This window comes from Strix uralensis, chromosome 4 (assembly GCF_047716275.1).
Source record: "Strix uralensis isolate ZFMK-TIS-50842 chromosome 4, bStrUra1, whole genome shotgun sequence".
In the NCBI taxonomy this organism is placed as follows: domain Eukaryota; kingdom Metazoa; phylum Chordata; class Aves; order Strigiformes; family Strigidae; genus Strix; species Strix uralensis.
Window position 1 is genome coordinate 61,430,432 of NC_133975.1, and position 20,757 is coordinate 61,451,188.

Consider the following 20,757-nt stretch of genomic DNA (forward strand, 5'->3'; position numbering starts at 1 on the left):
CAAGCATCAGAATCTTTATGCTTTTGCTGTACGTGATATAGAAAAGATATAGGAAATCTATGGTTTGTACAATGACAATAAACTAGAGAATGAGTCTTCCATCAGGAGACTTTTGACTTGCAGCTTTTCCAATAAATACTAAGAGCAAATGCACATGCAGAAATGGATTATTTCACAGACAAGTGGAAGCTTTTTCTTCTCCCCAAATATATTGCAGAGCCACACTATTTAGATACTTTTATCTGCCAGTAAGATTCACAGAGTGAATCGGGACTATTAACCTGAAATAGCAGATTTTTATGGGATTTAGTTGGGGAAGACCAGATCAAAAATTGCTTGTGTGTGTTAGTTAAAGCATCTGAAGGTCAAGAAGGGAAGAAGTGTGGTTTAGCCCCAGTAAGCGTGTACATGGCTTGTTTCTCTAAGTAGTTTAAGAAAGTGAGTGTGAAGGGCACAAGTGATTGCATCAGGCAGGTTTTGCAGCAAGCTCTGCTAGTAACGCCCAACTGTTGCTTGACAGTTGCAGTCCACTAGCTGCCATTTCACTTTGGCATGTCTTGTTGAGGTGTGTTTTAATGATGCTTTGGGGTTCCCAGAGCCTTATTTCATATACTAATGTGACGTGCTGCTGTATGTGTTACCCAGCTTGAGAGAGGGGGACAACTGGAGCCAATGGGTTTGCATTGACCCTTTGAGTGTGTCCCTGGGCAGTAAAAAATAGACTGTTGTGCATCAAGGTGTGCTTGGATCACTGGACACAAGCGATGGCATGTTCCCCGTTTCTCCCTCTTCCCTCTTTAAGGTTGAAGAATTGGGATATGTGGGTAGTAAAAGAAGGGGAAAAAAAGAAGCTTAGAAAAGCTTATTTATAGTGAAGTACTCCAAACCTGAGGAGGAGATGAGAGCATTTGCTCTAAAAGGCGAACAGAAGAAATCTTGTGTATGTGCATTTGGTAGAAGGACGAATTGAAACATTTGTGTATTTTTAAGAGGAAAATTGAGTTATATGCCTCAATCCAGAAAATGACTACTGCGGAAAACTGATGTAACTTTTGACAACTTGCACCAGATAAAATTGGGGTTGCCAGAAGTGGGAATTGGTGCTCATATCTCTAGTGTATATACTTAAAGGGGGAGACAGTATGATGAAGAAGGAGAGGACTCCATTTTCACCCAGGAGTTGTGAACACCAAAACACTCTTTGAATTGACCCTTACTCCCAGGATCTCCACGTATACTTAGTGCTTAGTTTTTGAGTTAATCAGGCAGGACCCCATCTCAAGAAACGGCACTGCTGCTGCTAGAGCAAAGTGATGAGCAGCAACACGTGGATGACTGAGCTGTGTCTCTGGGTACCTCGTTGCTGCTCTCATGAGCTTTGCATTCAGAGCATGATGGTCTCAGTTGGTCACTGCTGATGAAATCGCACCCTGCATGGATGGCCTGGCTGTTTATCCAGTGTGACCCATTTATCTCCCTGCCTGTGTCCCCGGACAACCTGTCAGCCTCCCCCCTTGTCTTCTGCACCTTGTCTTGATTCATTTCCCTGTGCTTGCACAACCTTTGCAGTCTCGTTTTTTTTCTCCTCTCCCCTTGGCACAGGTCTCCCCTTCTCCCTAAGGTAAGCTCGTGTGCCTACTTTGCTTTCCCATAGTAACCCCGGGAGCTCCTGTTGCCTTTTCCCTCCTCGACCCTTCAGTGCTCAGCTCTGCTGTGACCAGTTCAGAGGTGGTGCGTGTGTCACGTTGTGTTGGGGCTTTTTTTGTAATCATGATTGTTTCAGAAATCCACTGCCAAAATCCTATAGCCGAAAGGCTGCTTGGCCCCTTGCATCCAGGCAGACAGCAGTTCCCTGTAATAGGACTTCATGCTGAGGGCATGTTTCATGCAGATGCCTATTACTGCCTCCTCCTAATTGCAGTTTTGTTTCTGCTAATCGTATGCTCCTCCTTGCTGTGAGTGATGCTGGAGTGCTTGTATCCCCCTATCTCAAAAATCATGGGCAATGGGAGTGAAGACTCCCAAGTTTCTCAGCTTTAAGTGGCTTCTTGGTAACCTGAGGCTTTCTTTGATGCATGCCAACTAGTGATCCCACAGCACGCTGGCTGGCTTGCAGGTGTCTGTTGCAGGTTTTTCGTTCTACCAAGCAGTGTCCTTCTGTCTCACGTCCATGCGGTTTGCTTTAAGGATGATCCAGTTCCTGTATCCACTTATCACATCAGGTCCTTGGAAAGACTGGCATATATATATGTGCATCATACGTACCTCATCCTGTATTTTTAAATGTATATATATGTGTGTATATAGCAGTTCTTCTTGCCTATACAGTTACCCTGTGGCTTCCTACGTGATTATCTGAAGTAAAGCAGGTCTCAGAAATGCCACCACAGCAGCCAGTTAATGCTAATGCAATGTCACCTAGAGAACCAATGAGAAGAATGAGAGATGAGTGAGGGAAGAGCAGCCAAAGACTAATAGGAGAATGTCCTGGGGGAGATGCGACTCCCATATGGCTGTGGTTGCAACTCCATGGTAGGATTCAGCAGCATCCTTGCACTGCCTGGTGCTAACGTGGGAGCAAGATAGATCAGGCAGTGACTGCGTGCCTTCTTCCATCTTTACTGTTGCTGGGCAAAGGGGATTGCATGAATGGTAGCTCCCCTGTGTAAAGACTGGAGATGTGCAGGAAACCCCATCAGAGCAAGGAATACATAGGACACCCTTGAAGGCAATGAGGCAACAGGGTTTGGTTTTTTTAAGCCGTTATTTTCCATGTGTATAAGGTGTTAATGTTTACATGAGGCTGTTTTCTAAAGTATCAAAATTTAAAGTTCCGTGCAAATGCCCAGTGGATGAAGATGAGCATGCAATACATACAACATGGTGCCTGCAAAAGCTCTGCGGTCCAGGAGATCTTGCTTCTGCAATTCTAATGTTTCATCCCATTTCCCTTCCATTGTCTTCCTGTTCTTGCTTTTTTTTTTTTTTTGTCCTAATAATAGCTGAATTAGATGTATGGTAGAGTGGAGTTGTTCAGAAACATCTGTGGGATTTGGAAACACAAGTCCAATTGAAAAATCAGTGGGCCTTGGGCCCTGAATCCCATTAGGGAAATTGCAAGTAGTTTGATGAGCTAAAACTGGGACAGCAGCAACACAACCACTAGAGAGGTTGGATTCATTGCTGCTCTGGGTTTTTGTGCTTTGTGTGATATGAAGTAAAGAGTGGGGTTCTGCAATAGCAAAGACAAAAACACTCTCTGCTTTTTTTCCAGGCGATGTGGCTATAGCAAGGCTAAACAAGATCCAGAAGAAGAAAAGATGCATTTTCATAACGGCCACAGTGAGTAAAGATCGAACATGTATATGTGTGTTTTTGGCTCTCCTTGGTAATGAGAAATACAACTGAGAGGGTTTCTTTTTTAAAAAAAAAAAAAAATCTGGTTTTGCTGGTAATTCACAAAAGAATTGTTTGTTCTGTTATTCAGTCAGTCCCCACACACACCTACTCTAAGTCCATGGAGAACTGAATGTTTGAACGGTCCTTATATGTGCCTAGCTATTCCCACCTGTACATTTGCAGCTGATCTCTCTAGCAAGCCATTTTGTTCTGTTCCTGTCTTTGCTGTGTGACCCGAGGTGCTATTAATTTTGCCCGGTCAGCACATAACGACTCTACATTTTTGTGGTTTGGACATGTCAGTGCAGAATACCTGTTTGAAATCCTTGCTCCGCCCCAGCCAGCCATGAGGACCAGGCCCACAGCTACTCTTTGCCTTGGATGCCTCTGCAGAGGCGTGAGGAATAACGCCTACTTCTTGCTCCTAGGAAGCTTTCAGAAATGCTGTGTTAATGCCCTTACATACAAAAAACCTCTGCGGTGATGCTAGAAAGCACATCTCAGGGTTATTATCAGTCCTTTTGTACATCCAAAGTCAGCATTTGAAAAGCCTTCCTTCATCAAGTGCTGTGGGATCTAGGGATGGATAACAGCGAGGTGTCTTTTGGGGTGGAAAAGGCAAACGCATCTTGAGTGAAAGTCAGATTTCCATTAGTGCTATGTAATGAAGGCAGCAGGAAGCAAATCAATCAAGAGCCACAGTGTAATGTAGCTGTCTTATTAGACTGATGAGCAGTTCTTCATGTGAGTAGCCTTAATGATTGTCAAAACAAACTTATGATATTCATAATGAAAATACTTTTTCCCCTCTCAAGTCCTGGAGAAAAAGCCTGCTATTGATTATATTTATACTGGTACAACCCACAGTCTTTGTACTGCAAATATTCAGTTCATTTAAATCTCAGTAACTCCATCTGAAATAATGTGATCGATTGATTAGCTAATATGTGACTGGTAGGGCATAATTTATTGCAGGTCTCCATCAACCCCCATCCATCCAACTTGATTTGCAGGTTGTTCCCTTAACATTTTGCTTTTTGTACTTTTCCTCCTGGCATACCCTTTCCAGATTCAGAAAGGGATCCTTTTGCACCAGACCCCGGAACAGCCTGTTATACAGCACCGAGAAGGATTTTTAGCTGCGCATTGTTCTAACTGAGCACTATCGTGTGCTTTTCTAAATACAATGAAGTTGCACATATGTATAAACTAAATGTCATTTTCCAAGAATGCTATTCATTTTTCCCAAAGAAATAGGTTTCCCTGCTGCAGCATTTTCCAGCAAAGCAGAGTGGAAGGGGCAGGAGTGTGTATTGTCCATCTTCTTTCATGCCATGTGCCGTTAACGCTCTTAATTTGTGTTTGCAGTTAAGCTGCCTGGAGTGAGGACCTACATTGACCCCCACACCTATGAAGACCCTAATCAAGCCGTCCATGAGTTTGCTAAGGAAATTGAAGCTTCATGCATAACCATTGAAAGAGTTATCGGAGCTGGTATGGAGATGCATTTCGCGATCCTTAGCAGCCTGGAGGGTTGGCTTTCTTAACACAAGAGATCTGGGAAGGGCTATGAAATATTTGTGCGGTTAGGTACCTTGCAAGTGATGGGGAGCATGTTCCAGCTGAAGTTTGGGACAAACCTGTCACTGAGGTTTTGAAATTCAGGGACTGAACTGAAAATTACAGAAAATGGTCACGTTTGGACCAAGCTAGGGGAAATGAGTCAACTTTCAGGTTGTTTTCTACATTTTAATCTTTTTCTCCTCCCCCATTAAGGTGAGTCTCGAAGCAAAAATTAAGAATAAGAAGTCATCTGGGAGAGAAAAAAGCACAAACCAAAGTCTAATGCTTGTAATTTCCTTGGTGAAAAGAAGAAACTCCTATTTTCTTTCCAGTAAAGCTGTTTGTTTGGACTTGCATCCAACCTTAGGAATATTTTCTATCCTCTGAAATGGTGTTTTTGGCAGTAATTTATTGTTCACCAGGAAAAAAAAAAAATCCATTTGAGTTACCTTTTAAAAAAGGTGGTCATAAAATTGCAAAGGGTTTATAGTCTATAAAAATATATGTTGCTGTGAAAGGCTAACAGCATTCCATCTATTTAACTTACCAAAGGAAGGTTAAGAAGCAAGTAGCTTGTGTTTTACAGCTATCTACGCAGGGCGATGATACAGGATGTGACAGCACTCTTTCATCTAGTAGATAAAAACATGAAATGAGGAAAAAGCCCCGTAGAATGTGGAGCATAGCTCTTTAAATATAGGAAAATTGTATTTTTCTTCCTAGTTTTCTTGTGCTTATGAATTACTTGGTTTGTGGTACGCCAGCTATTTGAGATGGTGATCACTGTGAAGTTCATCTTCCCACATCCGTGAATGCAGGACAGCCCTGCCTGCTTTTGATCAGCTATCTATAGGGGCTGGGCTGCACACTGTAGACAGATGCATGCCATGCATTCCTTCGATGTGCTGTTATCCCATTCTTTATGATTTTTCTCTGAAGGTGAATTTGGGGAAGTCTGCAGTGGGCGGCTGAAGCTGCAGGGAAAGCGTGAGTTTCCAGTGGCTATCAAAACCCTGAAGGTGGGCTACACAGAGAAGCAGAGGCGAGATTTCTTGGGAGAAGCAAGTATCATGGGGCAGTTTGACCACCCCAACATCATCCACCTGGAAGGCGTCGTCACAAAAAGTAGGTACAAGTTGCTGTAGACTGCTGGCCTTGAACTCTGGCTGCTGGGAGAGTTGGTTAGGGGAGGAAGACTTGGGTAACTCACATTTTGACTAGCCTTTCATAATTTCTCAAAAAACAGTGAATCCACTTGCCTGAAATGTCACGCTTTGTAGGTCCAATCAGGAACAGGTTCCCCAACATTGTAAAAGGGATTTGTGCCCGAAGGATTTCAGCATTCTTCCAACTAGAATGGATGGATAAGGGCTAAAATGATAAAAAAACCATTAATTCCCTCTGTAAACCTTGCCTCAGGTAGGCATAATATGCAGGGGCTAAGAGAAAACCCCTCTTCAAAGTCCCAAAATTAAATGAGACAGAAATAGGAGATGATATGCCTGGCCAGCCTCAGGCAGTGGGCGGGTGATGGAGAGGACAGTAAACCTGGGATGTCAGTGCTGGTGAAGTGTGTTGCCTGACTTCTGGCTTGCAAGTAGTTTAGCAGCACCTCCACTTGCAAAATGCAAGAGCATTTTTAACACAATGGCGCCAAGCCACCCGCTAAGTTTTTCGAGCAGGCTCACTTCTTATTCCTGCCTTTATTTGTTTACTTTTGAAACCACATGAGCCTCAGGGTGAGCAAAGATGTGCCAAGAAGTGGGAAGCGATTTCCCTGGCAGGGAAACAGGGAGGATTTTGCTACCAAGAGTCTGAAAAAAAAACAACCCACAACCCCTGATGATTTCCAGCCACCATATTTTGAGAAACCACTGAAGCAAAGCCCACGGGAGGGTAGCACAGAGCCTTGTGATCACTCGTACAGGATGTGAGCAAGGACAGAAGTTAGAAGTTTTGCCTTCCAGAAGCAGGGAAGAATGGGAGTGTAGCTGAAGACGCCAGGACTGTGTAAAACCACAATTAAGGCAAGCTCCCTCTGGGATCTGCTAGTGATGCCCATGGTAATAGTTGCCCCTAGTGCTGGCATAGAGATTATGAGAGGGATTGAGGGTTTGGGGAAAATGTGAAATGACTGGCAGAACATCCCAGCATGAGAGTTATTGAGGTCTTGACTGCTCAGATAGCAAAATAACCTTCCATAATTTTCCCAGCCCAGTTCTCCAAATTACTGTATGTCCTAAAGATAAGGGCAGAGGAAGGGACAGCACATCTGAATGTGCCCAGCTCAAGCCTGTCTGGCCATTGGTGCTGTGCTGAGGCTGTGGGAAAGGTGCAAAGGTGGTGTTACTCTTCCATTTTAAAGCCTTGGAGGATCTACATTATTTGCATCAAGGATTTTTTTTGTTGAAAACAACTTCTCCTTTAAGATATATTTTAAGTGTTTCAGAAGTTTTTGATAGCTGAAGAAGCACCAGCCTCACAAGAGTTTCATCCTTCTTGTCTTCATGATTGGTAATGTCACAGTTTAGCTACTGCCATTCAAATGCTGAGTTCTGGGCCATGTGGCTGCTGTTAGTACCATTTGTCATTCATCAGAGGCGGTGTCTCCAAAATAGTTCTTTTTCAGAGCTTCAGTAGAGAGTGTACAGAGATGCTAGCTGGTTGTCCTATTCATATCCTTATAACCTACTCAAAATCAATGCTATTTTGCAATCCACAGCCTTTACTTGCATTTTTCCTTGAAATTGCATTTCCTAAAACTTTTAAGAAAAGGAAAAAATAACCAAGAAAGGTTTCTCCCAAAAATTGAATAAATATCAAAATCTCTCAGGGTCACCTTGTGTAGTCCTTAATACATAAAATCTCCCATTTCTAGCCCTGCAGTGATGTGTGGGATATTGGGCAGGAAGTCAGTGACGATAAAAGCTGCTGCTGACACAGGGGCTTGAGTCCTTCTGGCTGCCAGAGCCTCAGGGGATGGGTGGGAATCCCACTTTTAGAGAGGATGTGCCTCCCTAGCAAGCTGCCTTTTATATAAAGTGGCTACTCCAAAGGCTGCAGAAATGCCGGGAGCTTTGCTTCTAAATTGGACTTGGAGTGACTGGAGTTTGGATGCAGGGAGGTACATGCACCCTGAGCTCCTCATTAGCTCAATAAATGCTTGTTTACTGCACTCAAAATTTTTTCCATTGGGTATCTGGACCATCTTCCCAGCTTTTTTCTTTTATTTTAAATGGACCAAAACAACCTTCATGAACCCCAAACTACACTGCTATCTCAAAGTATTGTTTAACTTCTTTTTCCCTCCAGTGTTTTAGTCACTGGCCTATCGTAGATTCAGATCTTTAGGGTAAAATGTCTTTGCTGTATCATAATTTACTTTGGAAGTAAATTAAGTTAAATTGAATTAGGCCATTTTTAATTTTGAATTAGAATATCAGCACAGGGGCTTAATACCATTTAACTAATCTAGTTCAAGTGCACACCTTAGTTAATTTGGTTTAATTGTCTTCATTGTCCCCGTGCAGACAAGCCCTTAGCTATTTCTGCTTTACAAAGGTAACGATGGTCCTGTTTTCATTCACATCCCGTTTGGTTGCACTGATGGTGTGCACATTGCATTAGTACATTCAGAGGAACGACATCTACCGACATTTTATGTCTCCGTCAAGCCAGCGGGAGGGAGCCCTGCTGACAGGGAGAATCAGCCCAGTGCTTTAGAAGGGCCAATGTTTACTTTTAATTTACTTTGTTTAAAGTTACTCTATTTGTGTCTTTATTTCCATACTCTTGGATATGGGGCTAATTTATTCCATGATTACTGTCAACCTGCAGCAGTCAGATAATGAAACATAAGTGCCAGAAATCTTATTTTCTTTTCTCTAATGGCCACCAAAGACGGAAGTCTGAAGGAGGTCCCCCAGGGCGGTGGCGTAACAAGACATCAGTCTCTGCTGCAACACTGCCTTGAAGTGTCAGAGATAAGGGACCCCATGCTACAGTCAGGGCTTTAGTGTTTAAAAACAAAAAACTAAAAAAGAAATTGAGATATACCTGGGATTTTCCTTCCCTGTGTAACCACTAATGTGTTTGCCAACCTATAGCAACATCACCCAAGATCTCTTCTCCCTCCTGCATGCAGTCCATGTTGTGTGTAGACAGACAGCTGTCATCCTTGAAGATGAGACCCATTATTTTGTTCAGGGCTCAGTGATATTTTTCATGGCCCCGAGGTGCCTTTCTCATATCAAAAATAATACTTTTGGCAAGCTTTGAGCTCAAGCAGTAGCTGTGATATGAACTTAAAAGAACTGAAGCAGTGCAGGTCCCTCATGCTGCAAAGGTAGTATCTGCACAACAATGAGTGTTTTGATTGACAAGTTCACAATTATCTTTATTATGTAGATAATTAAGCAGTAAATTAGGCAAATATTTAAGGTAATGGGAAAGTGGGAAGATTAAGATCAATCTAAGTGGTAGAACATGCGCTGATTTTTTAGGAGCATTTACCTTCATGTGCATGTTATGACACACAGCAGCTCTCGTTGATCATTTGTATGAAAGACATTTATAATGCACTTTACAAATAATTGACAGCTCCTCTTTTGTCTGTGCTTCATGCTAGCTAATGGAAATTGATTTAAATAAAAAATAATTTACATGTTCTTATAAGATTTCATTGAATTTACAAGGGCTGGAGCACACCACATTAATTATTGCTATGTCATTGTGGCAAGCTAGCGAGAAATTAGATATAAAAACCAAGCAAAAACTATATATAATTACCATTAAAATGACTCGGGCTTGAAAATTAATCAAATGGATTTGGAAAAACATTATTATTCCTGTCAACAATAGGAGACCAGGTCTTTTGTTAAGAACTTTTATTTTGATTTCCACTCACACTCATTCCATACTTCACTTGCTTTTGTTCTGCAGCATAAATATGCCTTTTCTTACTTCCAGATGTGTTTACAAGGGTAGTCACATGGAATTCCTTGAATTACAAGAGATATAATCCCATCCTTGCCTTGTCTTGGTTTTGGTGGCTACCAAGCTCAGATAGATACTTCAGATCATCCTAGTTGCTCCTGTTGGGCTTCCATTGTTACTTCAAAGTGTTGAAGCTATAGGGATGAGCACGAAGAGGTTGCTGTGTGCAGTTTAGCCTCTGCAAGCTTTCAGCTTGTTCACAGAGATGAGAAGGTTGTCTGTAGGTTGTCTGGGTTCAGCTTGCAACCTCTTCCTCAAACATTATCTAAACACTCTAGGGCTTGGTACCCTACCATAATATGGGATTACTTTTTCATCCCCCCCTCCTTGATTTCTCTATTTCTACATTACTTCTGGCAAAAACTCTTATCATCCTGCTGGGACAGCAGTGTCTTGATGTATATTTACTGTTACATGGCTGTATATTCACATTCAGCTGCAGTATGAAAAGACTTTATTACTGTTCATGTTTCTTAAATAAATTGCTAACGAACTCATGCACTTTTTCCAGGCAAACCAGTAATGATAGTGACTGAATACATGGAGAATGGTTCTCTGGATACATTTTTAAAGGTAACACTTAGATCCCTTTTCCAGAGGGACCTTGGTTTGGGTCAGAGTTTTTCCATGAAACGTGAGAGCTAGAGAAGGGAGGATAAGGGAAGTGGTTAGAAATGTGGTATGGCAACATGGGGAAGAGTCCCTGCCCCCACATATTCACATGTGGACCTCTGCAGGCAGGATTTCCATGCAACTTGGTGCCATTCAGTTGGCTGACTTGGAGATAGCCCACTCCGGTGCCTTTATACACATAACTACATGTGTTCACTCCCAGTCACAGTCTCTTTATCAGTCACCAGTGGAAGTAGCTTGCTCCTCGATCTCCAGTTAAAAGAACTACATTTCCTTAGCTTTTTCTCTAGAGATCCTAATCCAAACAGTGAAACTTTGAAAACCTTCGTGGTCAGAGCATGAGAGTAATGAATTATTAATTTCCCTGGTTTTCTTCCCTGGAGACTTGCCTTTGCATTTTTATTCATGCACACGCAACGCTGAGGGTGCAGAGACTCTCAACTGATCAAATGTCTCCTTCCTTTTGTAGAAGAACGATGGGCAGTTCACGGTCATTCAGCTGGTTGGGATGCTGCGAGGCATCGCGTCAGGAATGAAGTACCTGTCTGACATGGGTTATGTACACAGAGATCTGGCCGCCAGGAATATCCTAATCAACAGCAACTTAGTCTGCAAGGTGTCAGACTTTGGCCTCTCCAGAGTCCTAGAAGATGACCCCGAAGCAGCGTACACAACCAGGGTGAGTTATAAGGATACCAAACTGATTGAGCTCAAGAAAAATGTATTCCCTGCCACATTTTGGTGTTCAGGCTCTCTAGCAAAGAGGTTTCTACAAATCCAGAGCCTTTAAACTGTGCATGAGACTTTGGCTAGGTGTTACCAGTTAATCGTTATCAGAATAATTTTGCAAATGCCTGTAGTTTTGTAGTGGGGATGGCCAAATAAGGCAGAACTTAACTAATAACTTTTAAGTTCATGTTGGGCACCTGAGTCAAATAGCAAACTGCAAAGGTGATGTGTTCCCAGCTCTATTCTGTCCTCTTTGGTGAATACCAAAGGTAGGAAAGAGCAAGTGCTTTGCTTAGGCACCCATGCAAAGATGGAAGCCACAGTCTTCTGGACAATATGACCCTTTTAAAACATTGGTAAACCTGCAGTGCTCATTGCAAATGACACACATTGCCCTCAATGTTACCCTGTTGAGGGTAATTTCTCCCAACCTGAGAAAGAGCTGCTCCAGCCTTAGTGCTCAGTGCTTTTCCATCCTTGATCCATCCTTTCAGGGCATCAGCCCACCCACTCCAGCGCAAGGCCATGTGGCCCCAGCGCTGCAGAGAGGGGATGGACAGGACCCATCCTCAGCAGTGCAGGCTTGGACAGAGCCTCCAATATTCATATCAGTGATTGGCACACCTGGGCATGTCTCATTAGCGTGTTTTTCCAAGGGTATTGTTTTACGGGTGGTGGGAACTCTCTGGGTCACGTTCACAGTTGCTGCAGAGATCTGGGAAAGGCCTTTCAGCTCTTGGCAGTCATGGCCACACAATGGGACTTGGCGCATGGCTGGACCAGAGTCTCCCTGCAGGCTGGCGGGCTCTCGGCCAGCCCTGCTGCAGCTACAGTGTGCTGCCATGTGCTAATTGGTACTGCTGAGAATCTGGCCCCTCATTTAAGGCATGCGCTGATAAGCCTGTGAATAAATAATTATTGGAAGAAGGGACTTTTTATAATTTGCTTTGAAAATGTGTTCCAAATTCTGCCTTTTTTCCAATAACAAACACTGTTAGGGGACATTCAGGGAGACCTTCCAATATTTAGCTCAACACTGAGAGGAGGAAGGGACTTCACAGTAAAATGTATTTTGATATAAATCAAGGGAGACAGCTCTTTAAACCCAATGAGAAAAGTATTCCTTGATACAGACTCCCCTTTCCCTCCCCTCTTCCTTCTCAGAGCTGGTCTGAAGTTTGATTTCTAAAATGGTAGAAAGGGGAAAAGGAAAGAGCAAAGCACATTTGACAGCTGTGGCATCATTTTCAGTCCCACAGCAGAGGCCAAGCAGGCTGGTCTTTGCACACACAGATTTCTGTGCCCGCTACACAGATGTCTCTGCAGGATCAGGACCGCATTTAAAAAAAAAAAAAAAAAAAAAAAAAAGGCATTACTTCCGCAGCAATTTGCATGAAGCCCTCATTAGATCAAAGTCTTCCTCGGCTTCAGAGCTGTCTGTTCCTCCCCCGCTTGCTCTCAGAAACGGAGAAACTGTATTCCCCTACCAACCCGTGCAACATAATTGAGATGTTGATCCTATACATGTCCCAGCATTCAAACAGCATTCAAACAACAAACCTTCAGGACAGCCAATTAGTAGGCAGCCTACAAATGCTTATGGGCTGAGATAATGTGGAAAGGGGCCCCATGCTGTCAAACAGATTTACTTTAAAATTCGATGTCTCTTTCTAGAGAGAAAATAACATCCCTCGGTGCTCTAAGAAGTGCTGTTTCGTCCTCTTTTGCGTGTCCTCCTCTGCAATCTGGTTTTGGGGTTTTTTTAATCTTATCTTTTCCTTCTAGGGGGGGAAGATCCCCATCCGATGGACAGCACCCGAAGCGATCTCCTTCCGCAAATTCACGTCAGCCAGTGATGTCTGGAGTTACGGCATTGTGATGTGGGAGGTGATGTTCTACGGCGAGAGGCCTTACTGGGAAATGACAAACCAAGATGTAAGCACGTGTGAGAGCTGCCGCGTGATGGGACTTTGAGGGCTCAGCGTTCATTCTGCAATCAGAGAGGCAGGATGGGGACAACAAGAGGAGAGCCACTGTAAAAATGGCTTTGCTCCCCCATTTTGCCAGACAAAAACAAGCCTCTCGTTTAATGCTCTTTTTTTGTAGCAGCAGCCCAGAACAGGCTGTGCGCAGAGGGAAATGTGTCTGCTTCCCCCAGCAGACCACTGGAGCTTCACTAATGCTGTTAGAGCTGGAGCCTGTCCCTCCTCTGCTTAATGACAGAGGTCTGCCAGGGGATAGATGCTGATAAACTGGCAGCATTTCAATTGTGTGTTCAAACCCCTACTGACACGTAAAGCAGAAACGCAAGAAGAGTCATGGTAAGGGCTTTGTTTCCCTGCACAAAAGCTGGGTGATTTGATCTAATGACAGCAGTCCAGAGAGCTGCGTCTCAGTTGCCCTTGCGTTGCTGATCTCGAGAGCATAGTTTTGCTCCTGTTATGAACATCTTATAAGTCTGTGCTAACGCAGACTCTCATGGTTCATTTGTACATGGTTCATTCGAGTTGTGTCACCTTGCTCCTGGGCCCCAGTGCCTCCTCGAGTCTCTGACCCCAAGGCCACCCTCTGAAGCATCTCCAGCAGGGAGATGCCTGGGGACACTGTCTCCCTCCTGACTGCAGCTCTGATCCCAGCCTGTGTAAGGATCTTCTGATCCTACTGCAGGGCTACCTCTTAACCCTGAGCTCACCATAAACATCTGTCCTTGTCTAAGGTTAAAAAATTCTAAGCCTGGGATTGCCAGATTTTCTAGGCCCCTCCTTCCTCTTCATATCTCTGAGAACCATGATGTGTGGAGGTCTCTGAGGGTGCCAGCTAGTGCATGAGGTCAGGGTCACAGTGAGGCACGCGGGACTCCCAAATCAGCTCTGCGATGGGTGGGGAAAACACACCACTCTGTGTGTGACAAATGGAGTCATTCGTCATCCCTCCCACTTCACCTCTGCAGCCCTGCCACCTTCTGAGATGCTCCTGCTGGTTGGGCAAAACAAGCAGGTCCTTGCTCAACCATAGGTTTCCTCTGGTCACACCACTTGATGTTTTATTCTTTTTTCTTCTTTGAGCAGCATCCCTGTCCCTGTGACTTTCTGCTGTTTCGCTGGCAGCAAAGGCACTGGCGAAGCATTCTGTTTCTCCTGTGTTTTGTCTGAGGGCCTTTGCCATCAGCGGATGTTACTACCTGTCACGCTGAGCTGCTGTCTCATCTTGCTTCAAGTTCAGGAGTGGAAACGAGCGGTACCTTTGAGATGGTCACGCCATGCTTCTTGCCAGGGAGACGAGTGCGTTGTTTGGGATGAATGCCCCACCGCTTCTGCATTGCTGAAGCTGTCACGTTTGCAGGGAGTTTGGTAAAGCAGCATGTATCTACGCAGGGATTTATCTCAATCAAATACAGAGACTTTCTTCCATAGCCTGTGCAGAGAATGCAGCAATCGAGAGCCAAGCTTTTTCAGTCACACTGAGCCCCGTAACTATCTTTAATGCTGACACACCAACATAGCACAGATGTTGTTCAGTAAATGCCAGGCTAAGATTCAGGCTGGTGCCAGTGAAATAACGCTCTGTGGCCAGGGCAGTCCCTTGTCTAGATCATAACGCTATGAACATCCACACTTTGCAGAACTGTTCCAAAAAGCCCAAATGCCTTCAAGCACTGCGGGGCACAGAGTGAATTTCACACTTGTCTGAGAAGAAGTGGATGGGGGACTATTTATGAGTGTCAGTTCCTCCTCAGGCTTTGCTTGCATTACCTCTCTGCGTATGTGCAGGTGGCAAGTGCCTGGATGGTGGTGGCCTAGGAAACTTAGTTCAGTGCTGTGGCATGTTTCTCATGCGATTTATGCCTTCCTCCTTCACCTTCTGAAGGCCTCCTCTTCTTCCTTCCTCCCCTGCTTGTGTCGGCAGAATTAGTGGTGTTAGATATAGCACTGGCTTTCATGTGGAGGACCGGGGGACTCTGCTCACATGAATTTCAGACTCGGTTGCACAAGAGTTTCTTGTTGAATGGCTTGTAATTTAAGTACATTGTTTGCAAGCACAGTTGGTGATGAGCAAAATGATTCTCACCATCTTACAGGTAGATTGCTTTAAAGGAGGTGCCGTGCTGTAGGGCAGGCAGTGTTTTAACTGCAAAGGCTACAAACCATGTTTTAAAGTCATGCTGGTTTCTGGATGGCCTTCTAAAAAATATGCTTTGACTTGACCACAAGATAAGGCTTTGATGCAGGAATTGTTGAGAGGAATTTTGTGACCTGTGTTACACAGGTTGAAAAGCTAAATGATCACAGTGGTTGTTTTTTAGTCTGCAGACTGGTGGTTTTACAAAAACACAGATCTAAAAGTGTTGCTTTGGTTTACTGTAACAGACTATCCTAAATAGTCCTCTCCCAAACATCCAGTTCAGTCACCCCAATCCATAAGTGACTAGCACCTGTCCAGAAGAGGAGGAACAGGGACAAAAATGTCTCCTTATAGGTGCAAATTTTAGCTCTTCAAGTCTTTCAAAGCAGTGCACATCAATGCATGGAACAGCGAATGTGCCATTTTCTTATTTTTGAAGTACTGTGGTGGCCACAAGTGACTCGGTCTTTGTTGTTTTGTTCTTTTGCTTCTCTTATTGCCAGACCCCCGAGGCACCTTCAGATGCAAGAGTGTATTTCAGCATCCTAGCTCCTCGCAGTATTTTGATACCATTTACATTGTACCACCAGAACGAATGACATCCTGTAAATTGAGTTAACACTATTGATTGTGATATTACTGCCAGGAATATCAAACATGCATAACCCCATTGCAGATGTAGTTCAGATATTCTGAGCTGGTGCCAGATGGTCTGATCCCCTTCTTGCTACTATTTTATTTCTGCTATGGCTGGAGGATGATCCGTTACTGGTATAAATACAGACACAGCAAATAATGTTCTCGTGGCTGTGCCACACTGAGGCTTTTTTCATATGTCAGCTGCAAATTTGGAATCAGTGACCAGCTGAAAAGCATGATGTGAAGAATAGACAGTGCAGATAGCATAGTGTGATGGGGCTGGTTTTTGATGCTGCAAGCAAAAGCCAGGCTGTAGAAGATTGCTTTGCAAGCGCAGGTTGGGTGGAAAGAGGTGTAACTGCCCCACCGACAGATGAAATCTTAGAGGGGTGCTAAAAGACGGCAGGTCTTGTGGGCCAGATCTTCAGATGTGCTTGCTACCCTTGGAGAAGATTACAAAGCCTCAGCTAACTACTTCTCCGATATGTATGTCCTCAGGGAGTTTGAGGTTCCCTCTGCTGCTGCTCAGCCAGCCTGGCTCATTCCTGAGGCTCTTCCACTTGGCAAAAAGCCCTGTGATGGAGCATGATTTGAAAGAGATCCATGCAGTCCTGAATTTCGGAGCCTTCTGAAATGCAATGCCAGCCTGACACGACTCTTCCTGTACTGCTCACATAGGGACTAAAGATCAAAAAAACAACTTCCATGCTAACCACAGGGCCTTCTTTTTAAACACAGGATGTTTTTAAATTGTGAGACGGTGCCTAGAATGAATGGCATCTGAGGCAGTCCTTGGAGTCCAACAGTGAGGCACTGTGGTTTTCCACATAGCAAATAGCTGTTTCCAGCTCCTTTTGGTCAAGGAGTCTTGGGAATACAGGGTGTGAAGATGAGCTGCTGGGACTCTCTTGGCATGGTCGCAGACCCTTGTGGCTTGAAATGTGAGCTGCATTCTCCTGAAAATTGTAATGGTTCATAATGGGAACTGCTGGGCTTGGAGCCCTTCTGTAAATCTGCCCCAAACTGGGAAAAACAAGTTCCTTTCCTCAATTCTGCCCTCATTTATTAATTTCTGCTATTTGAGAGGGCAGGCAGCACATGTGCATGCCACTTATTTTAGATGTAGAACCATGGATGGTTTGTATTTGAAATCAGTGCAACAGCCCTCCCCTGGTTTTAATTTACATACTCTTCGGCTGACATTTTAAATTCCTGGCAGAAATGTGGCCATACTAAGAAACGTCTAGACCCAGACAGTATTGAATGATATATGAGATGGTTGTTTTGCCTCTGCCTTGAATCCATCCATCAATTAGCATTCAAAGTCTCTTTTAAAATACAGTCAGACTTCTATTACTGTAATACAAATTTGTGGTCTAGCACATGCCTTTTCATTTAAAAAGAAGCCAACATCTGAATAAACAAAATCACTGCACCCCAAGAAGATGCCAGAAAGCCTCGTAGTTACTTTTCATGGACTTAAGGTAGGCTCCGAGAGTTTCCTGGTATATAACCTACAGACCTCAGCTGAGCTTTGAACAAGTGCAACCTGGCCATCTGACCCCCCGGTTGCAGCAGTGCCTTGGCTTTCTAGATTCATTTTGCAGTGACCAAAAATTAAGTCATTCAACTCATCCTGTAGAAAATACAAAAGATAGTGGGGTTTACTTGGTTTGCCTCTTGTGTGGAGAGTTGGGGGTGTGTGGGATTTTACGTGAGCATATTGCTACTCCCAAAGTTCTCTGTTTAAGTCAATTTGCATTTGGGAAAAAAGCGAGAGGAGGAAAAGCAACCCATCAGGCTCATGTTTTGTCTCCTGCAGGTGATTAAAGCTGTGGAGGAAGGCTATCGCCTGCCAAGTCCCATGGACTGCCCTGCTGCTCTCTACCAGCTAATGCTCGACTGCTGGCAGAAAGACCGCAACAGCAGGCCCAAGTTTGACGAAATTGTCAGCATGTTGGACAAGCTCATCCGTAACCCAAGCAGCTTGAAGACGTTGGTTAATGCATCGAGCAGGTACAAATTCAGGCCAGAGCCATTTCTCAGAGTGAGATCCTTGTCTGAATACCTGCTCCCCGGGTTGAATTACCACTTACTATTTAGCCTGCCTGTGTCCACGAGTGGATGTTCCTCCAGCTTCATTAAGCCCAGGGGAGTTCTCCCAAATCAACTTTTTCTGTTGAAATTGGCAGGCAGGTGAGGAATTCAGTTACTCTATAAATGCAGTGCTGCTGCCACAAAGAAAATTACTGTGGCCTGTCTTTCAGAAATGGGAGTTTCAGCAGTATTTATAGGTCTATGATAAAGCTACCTGTGCTCTACCCCAAGGTTAGAGAGGGCGAGACTTGAGTGCATGAAGTAGATAGTAAATGCTGCTCGAATTATCAGCCTATTGACTTTATCGTGGTAATATAAATGAAGAGTGTCTCTTGGGGAAACTCTTAGGATGTGCAAAGCTCATGGATGTCCAAGTGCATCCTCCCACAACTGTTCCCAGGTGTGCTAGCCGCCACCACCTGTTCTGACAGTCTTGGTAGTCACAAGAGGATTTCTGTGGTTCCCAAAGAGCTGTACACAAACCATTTGCTAAAACCACATTGAGTGAATAGAGCAGCCAATGTGCAATTAAACATGAATCTGAATAGCTGCATGGCTACAAGTAAGGTAAATATGGTCAAGAAATAAAGCTGCACTTGGGGAAAAAAGAGATTAATAATTTTTTAGTGAGTTTTAATATTGGAGTCTCCACCATACTGGAGTCTTGGAGAGGCTTTTTCTTTTTCACTGTAAGCCACAAGTATTACTTCTAAGCCATCTGTGTTGCTCATCACTCAGTCCCTTGCAAGGTCATGAAGAAGTGATGAATATAAATCATTGCTGCTTCATTGATGGCAGTGGAGTTCCCATGTTAACACTGGAAGAGGCCCTTCAGAAAAACTTATTCTCAGAGGAGAAAAAAGTCATTTTCCTTGGACAGGAATGAGAGGGATGTAAGATGAGGTTAGACTGGTGGTGTGGACCAAAGCAGGTGTACTGTTGTGAGCTTAGACCCAACCATCTCCACACCTTCCAAGTGAGTCTTGCACAGCTGCATGTGGCCCACCTCACCTGTTGCAGCTGGACCTCACATCCCTGTCCTGGCCAGTCCCAATGCATGGCATCTCATGCACTGGAAGAGAAGAAACATGAAATATCTGTTAATTTTTAAATACAAGATAGATCTAATTCCTCAGACTATTTTACATTTACCATCTGAAGAAGAAATTACTCTTATTAGCAATTAGATGTAATGTCAGTCCCAGCAAACCTGCAGGAAAAAGTTTATGATAGCATAAAATATGTGATATTTCTCTTTTATTTTCAGTTCAGAACAGTCATTTTCCAGGCCCGTTATGCGGTGGTTCATGCACTCTTTTATACCAAACTGTTGTGCCAGAAAAAAGGAAAATAGGCAGCAAACAATTTCCTTGAGCTGCTAAGCAATTTGCTGATGATTTATTCCACGACAGGTCCATGCAATTCCAAACATCTCTTTTTCAGAGCTGCTGTGGGTATTTTCTGTGTGGATGGAGCACCTGAACAGCCAGGCTTTGGGACTGTGTTTCTATAATCATAGATTGCCATGCCCAGACCATAGTAATTCCAAATGAATCATAATTTCAGCATACAGCAGCTGTAAAGGATTTTTTTATATATGTAATGTATTCTTTATGGAAATTCTCATTAATGCAAATAAGGGAGGAAGTCACTCTCTACATTACAGCGTGTGCATATCAGTAGGTACCTCCTGACATTAGTGATGAAAATCCACTTCTCATTATGATTACTTAGGAGTTTTGAATTCCTCATGTGTATAAAATGTTATGGGAAGCCATTATGTTCTTGGTACTGCAAGTATTCACATTTTATTGGACCCTTCAGCATTGCTATTAAATAAACAAATAATACTAATGTGCTCATAAAATACATGAAGATTCCTGAAGTGCTATAATAATATAATATCCCAGCTCTCCTTCCAGTTGAAAGTCTTTTAACTGTAATTCTCACCGTCAGAGGATGACCCAGAAAACGTTTTTTTACCTGTGGGTAATAATCTTTATGCAAGGCTTATGTTAGCTGTGTGTCCTGGTTTACAAAGCAGGGGACGAGTCTAGTTTCTTTCCTGGCTGACCTTGGACAAGCCCCCTTTACTCTCTACATCATTAGTAGGGTGGTGGACCTGTACGCAGCACGGGTCACTTGTGCCAGGTACTGACTGTATCGGTGTTTCTGGCGTGGTAAAGGGTTATTATTTGCCTGAATTGCTGCTTCTGTGCGTGGCATAACCAAGCAGGTAGCAGTTGCTGTGGGGAGGTCTGGAGCAAGGGTGGGGGAGCAGGAGGCTACCTCTGGCTTCAGGGCTGGAGCATGGTTGGAGCATTGCTGCTCTCTGCAGGGCTTGTCGGAGGCTGCCCGCATCCGAAATCCCCACCCAACTCTACGGGAGCAACCCCTGAAGTGTTAACAGCAGCCCGCCATTGATGGCCGACGCTGCTGGGAAATGTAATTTGGGTTTCAGCTTCCAGGCTGTCTTAAGTTAATTATGAGCTTTAAAGGAGGAGGAGGAGGAGGAGGAAAACAGAGCGGGAGGAGTGAAGCCAAAGACTTTGAAGTAAGAGTGACTGGAGGAGCCTGATA

At 43.9% G+C, this 20,757-nt stretch overlaps 1 protein-coding gene across 13 annotated transcripts in view; it reads left to right on the forward strand.

Annotated features, from left to right (window-relative positions):
* Positions 1-20,757, forward strand: part of EPHA5 (EPH receptor A5) — a 209,778-nt gene that overhangs the window by 165,558 nt on the left and 23,463 nt on the right. For all 13 annotated transcript variants that reach the window (XM_074866972.1, XM_074866973.1, XM_074866979.1 and 10 more), the window contains 7 exons: positions 3,275-3,342; positions 4,768-4,893; positions 5,902-6,087; positions 10,469-10,530; positions 11,060-11,269; positions 13,105-13,254; positions 17,903-18,096. In XM_074866972.1, coding sequence (XP_074723073.1) covers positions 3,275-3,342; positions 4,768-4,893; positions 5,902-6,087; positions 10,469-10,530; positions 11,060-11,269; positions 13,105-13,254; positions 17,903-18,096 — 996 coding nt within the window. The remainder of the gene's footprint in view (positions 1-3,274; positions 3,343-4,767; positions 4,894-5,901; positions 6,088-10,468; positions 10,531-11,059; positions 11,270-13,104; positions 13,255-17,902; positions 18,097-20,757) is intronic.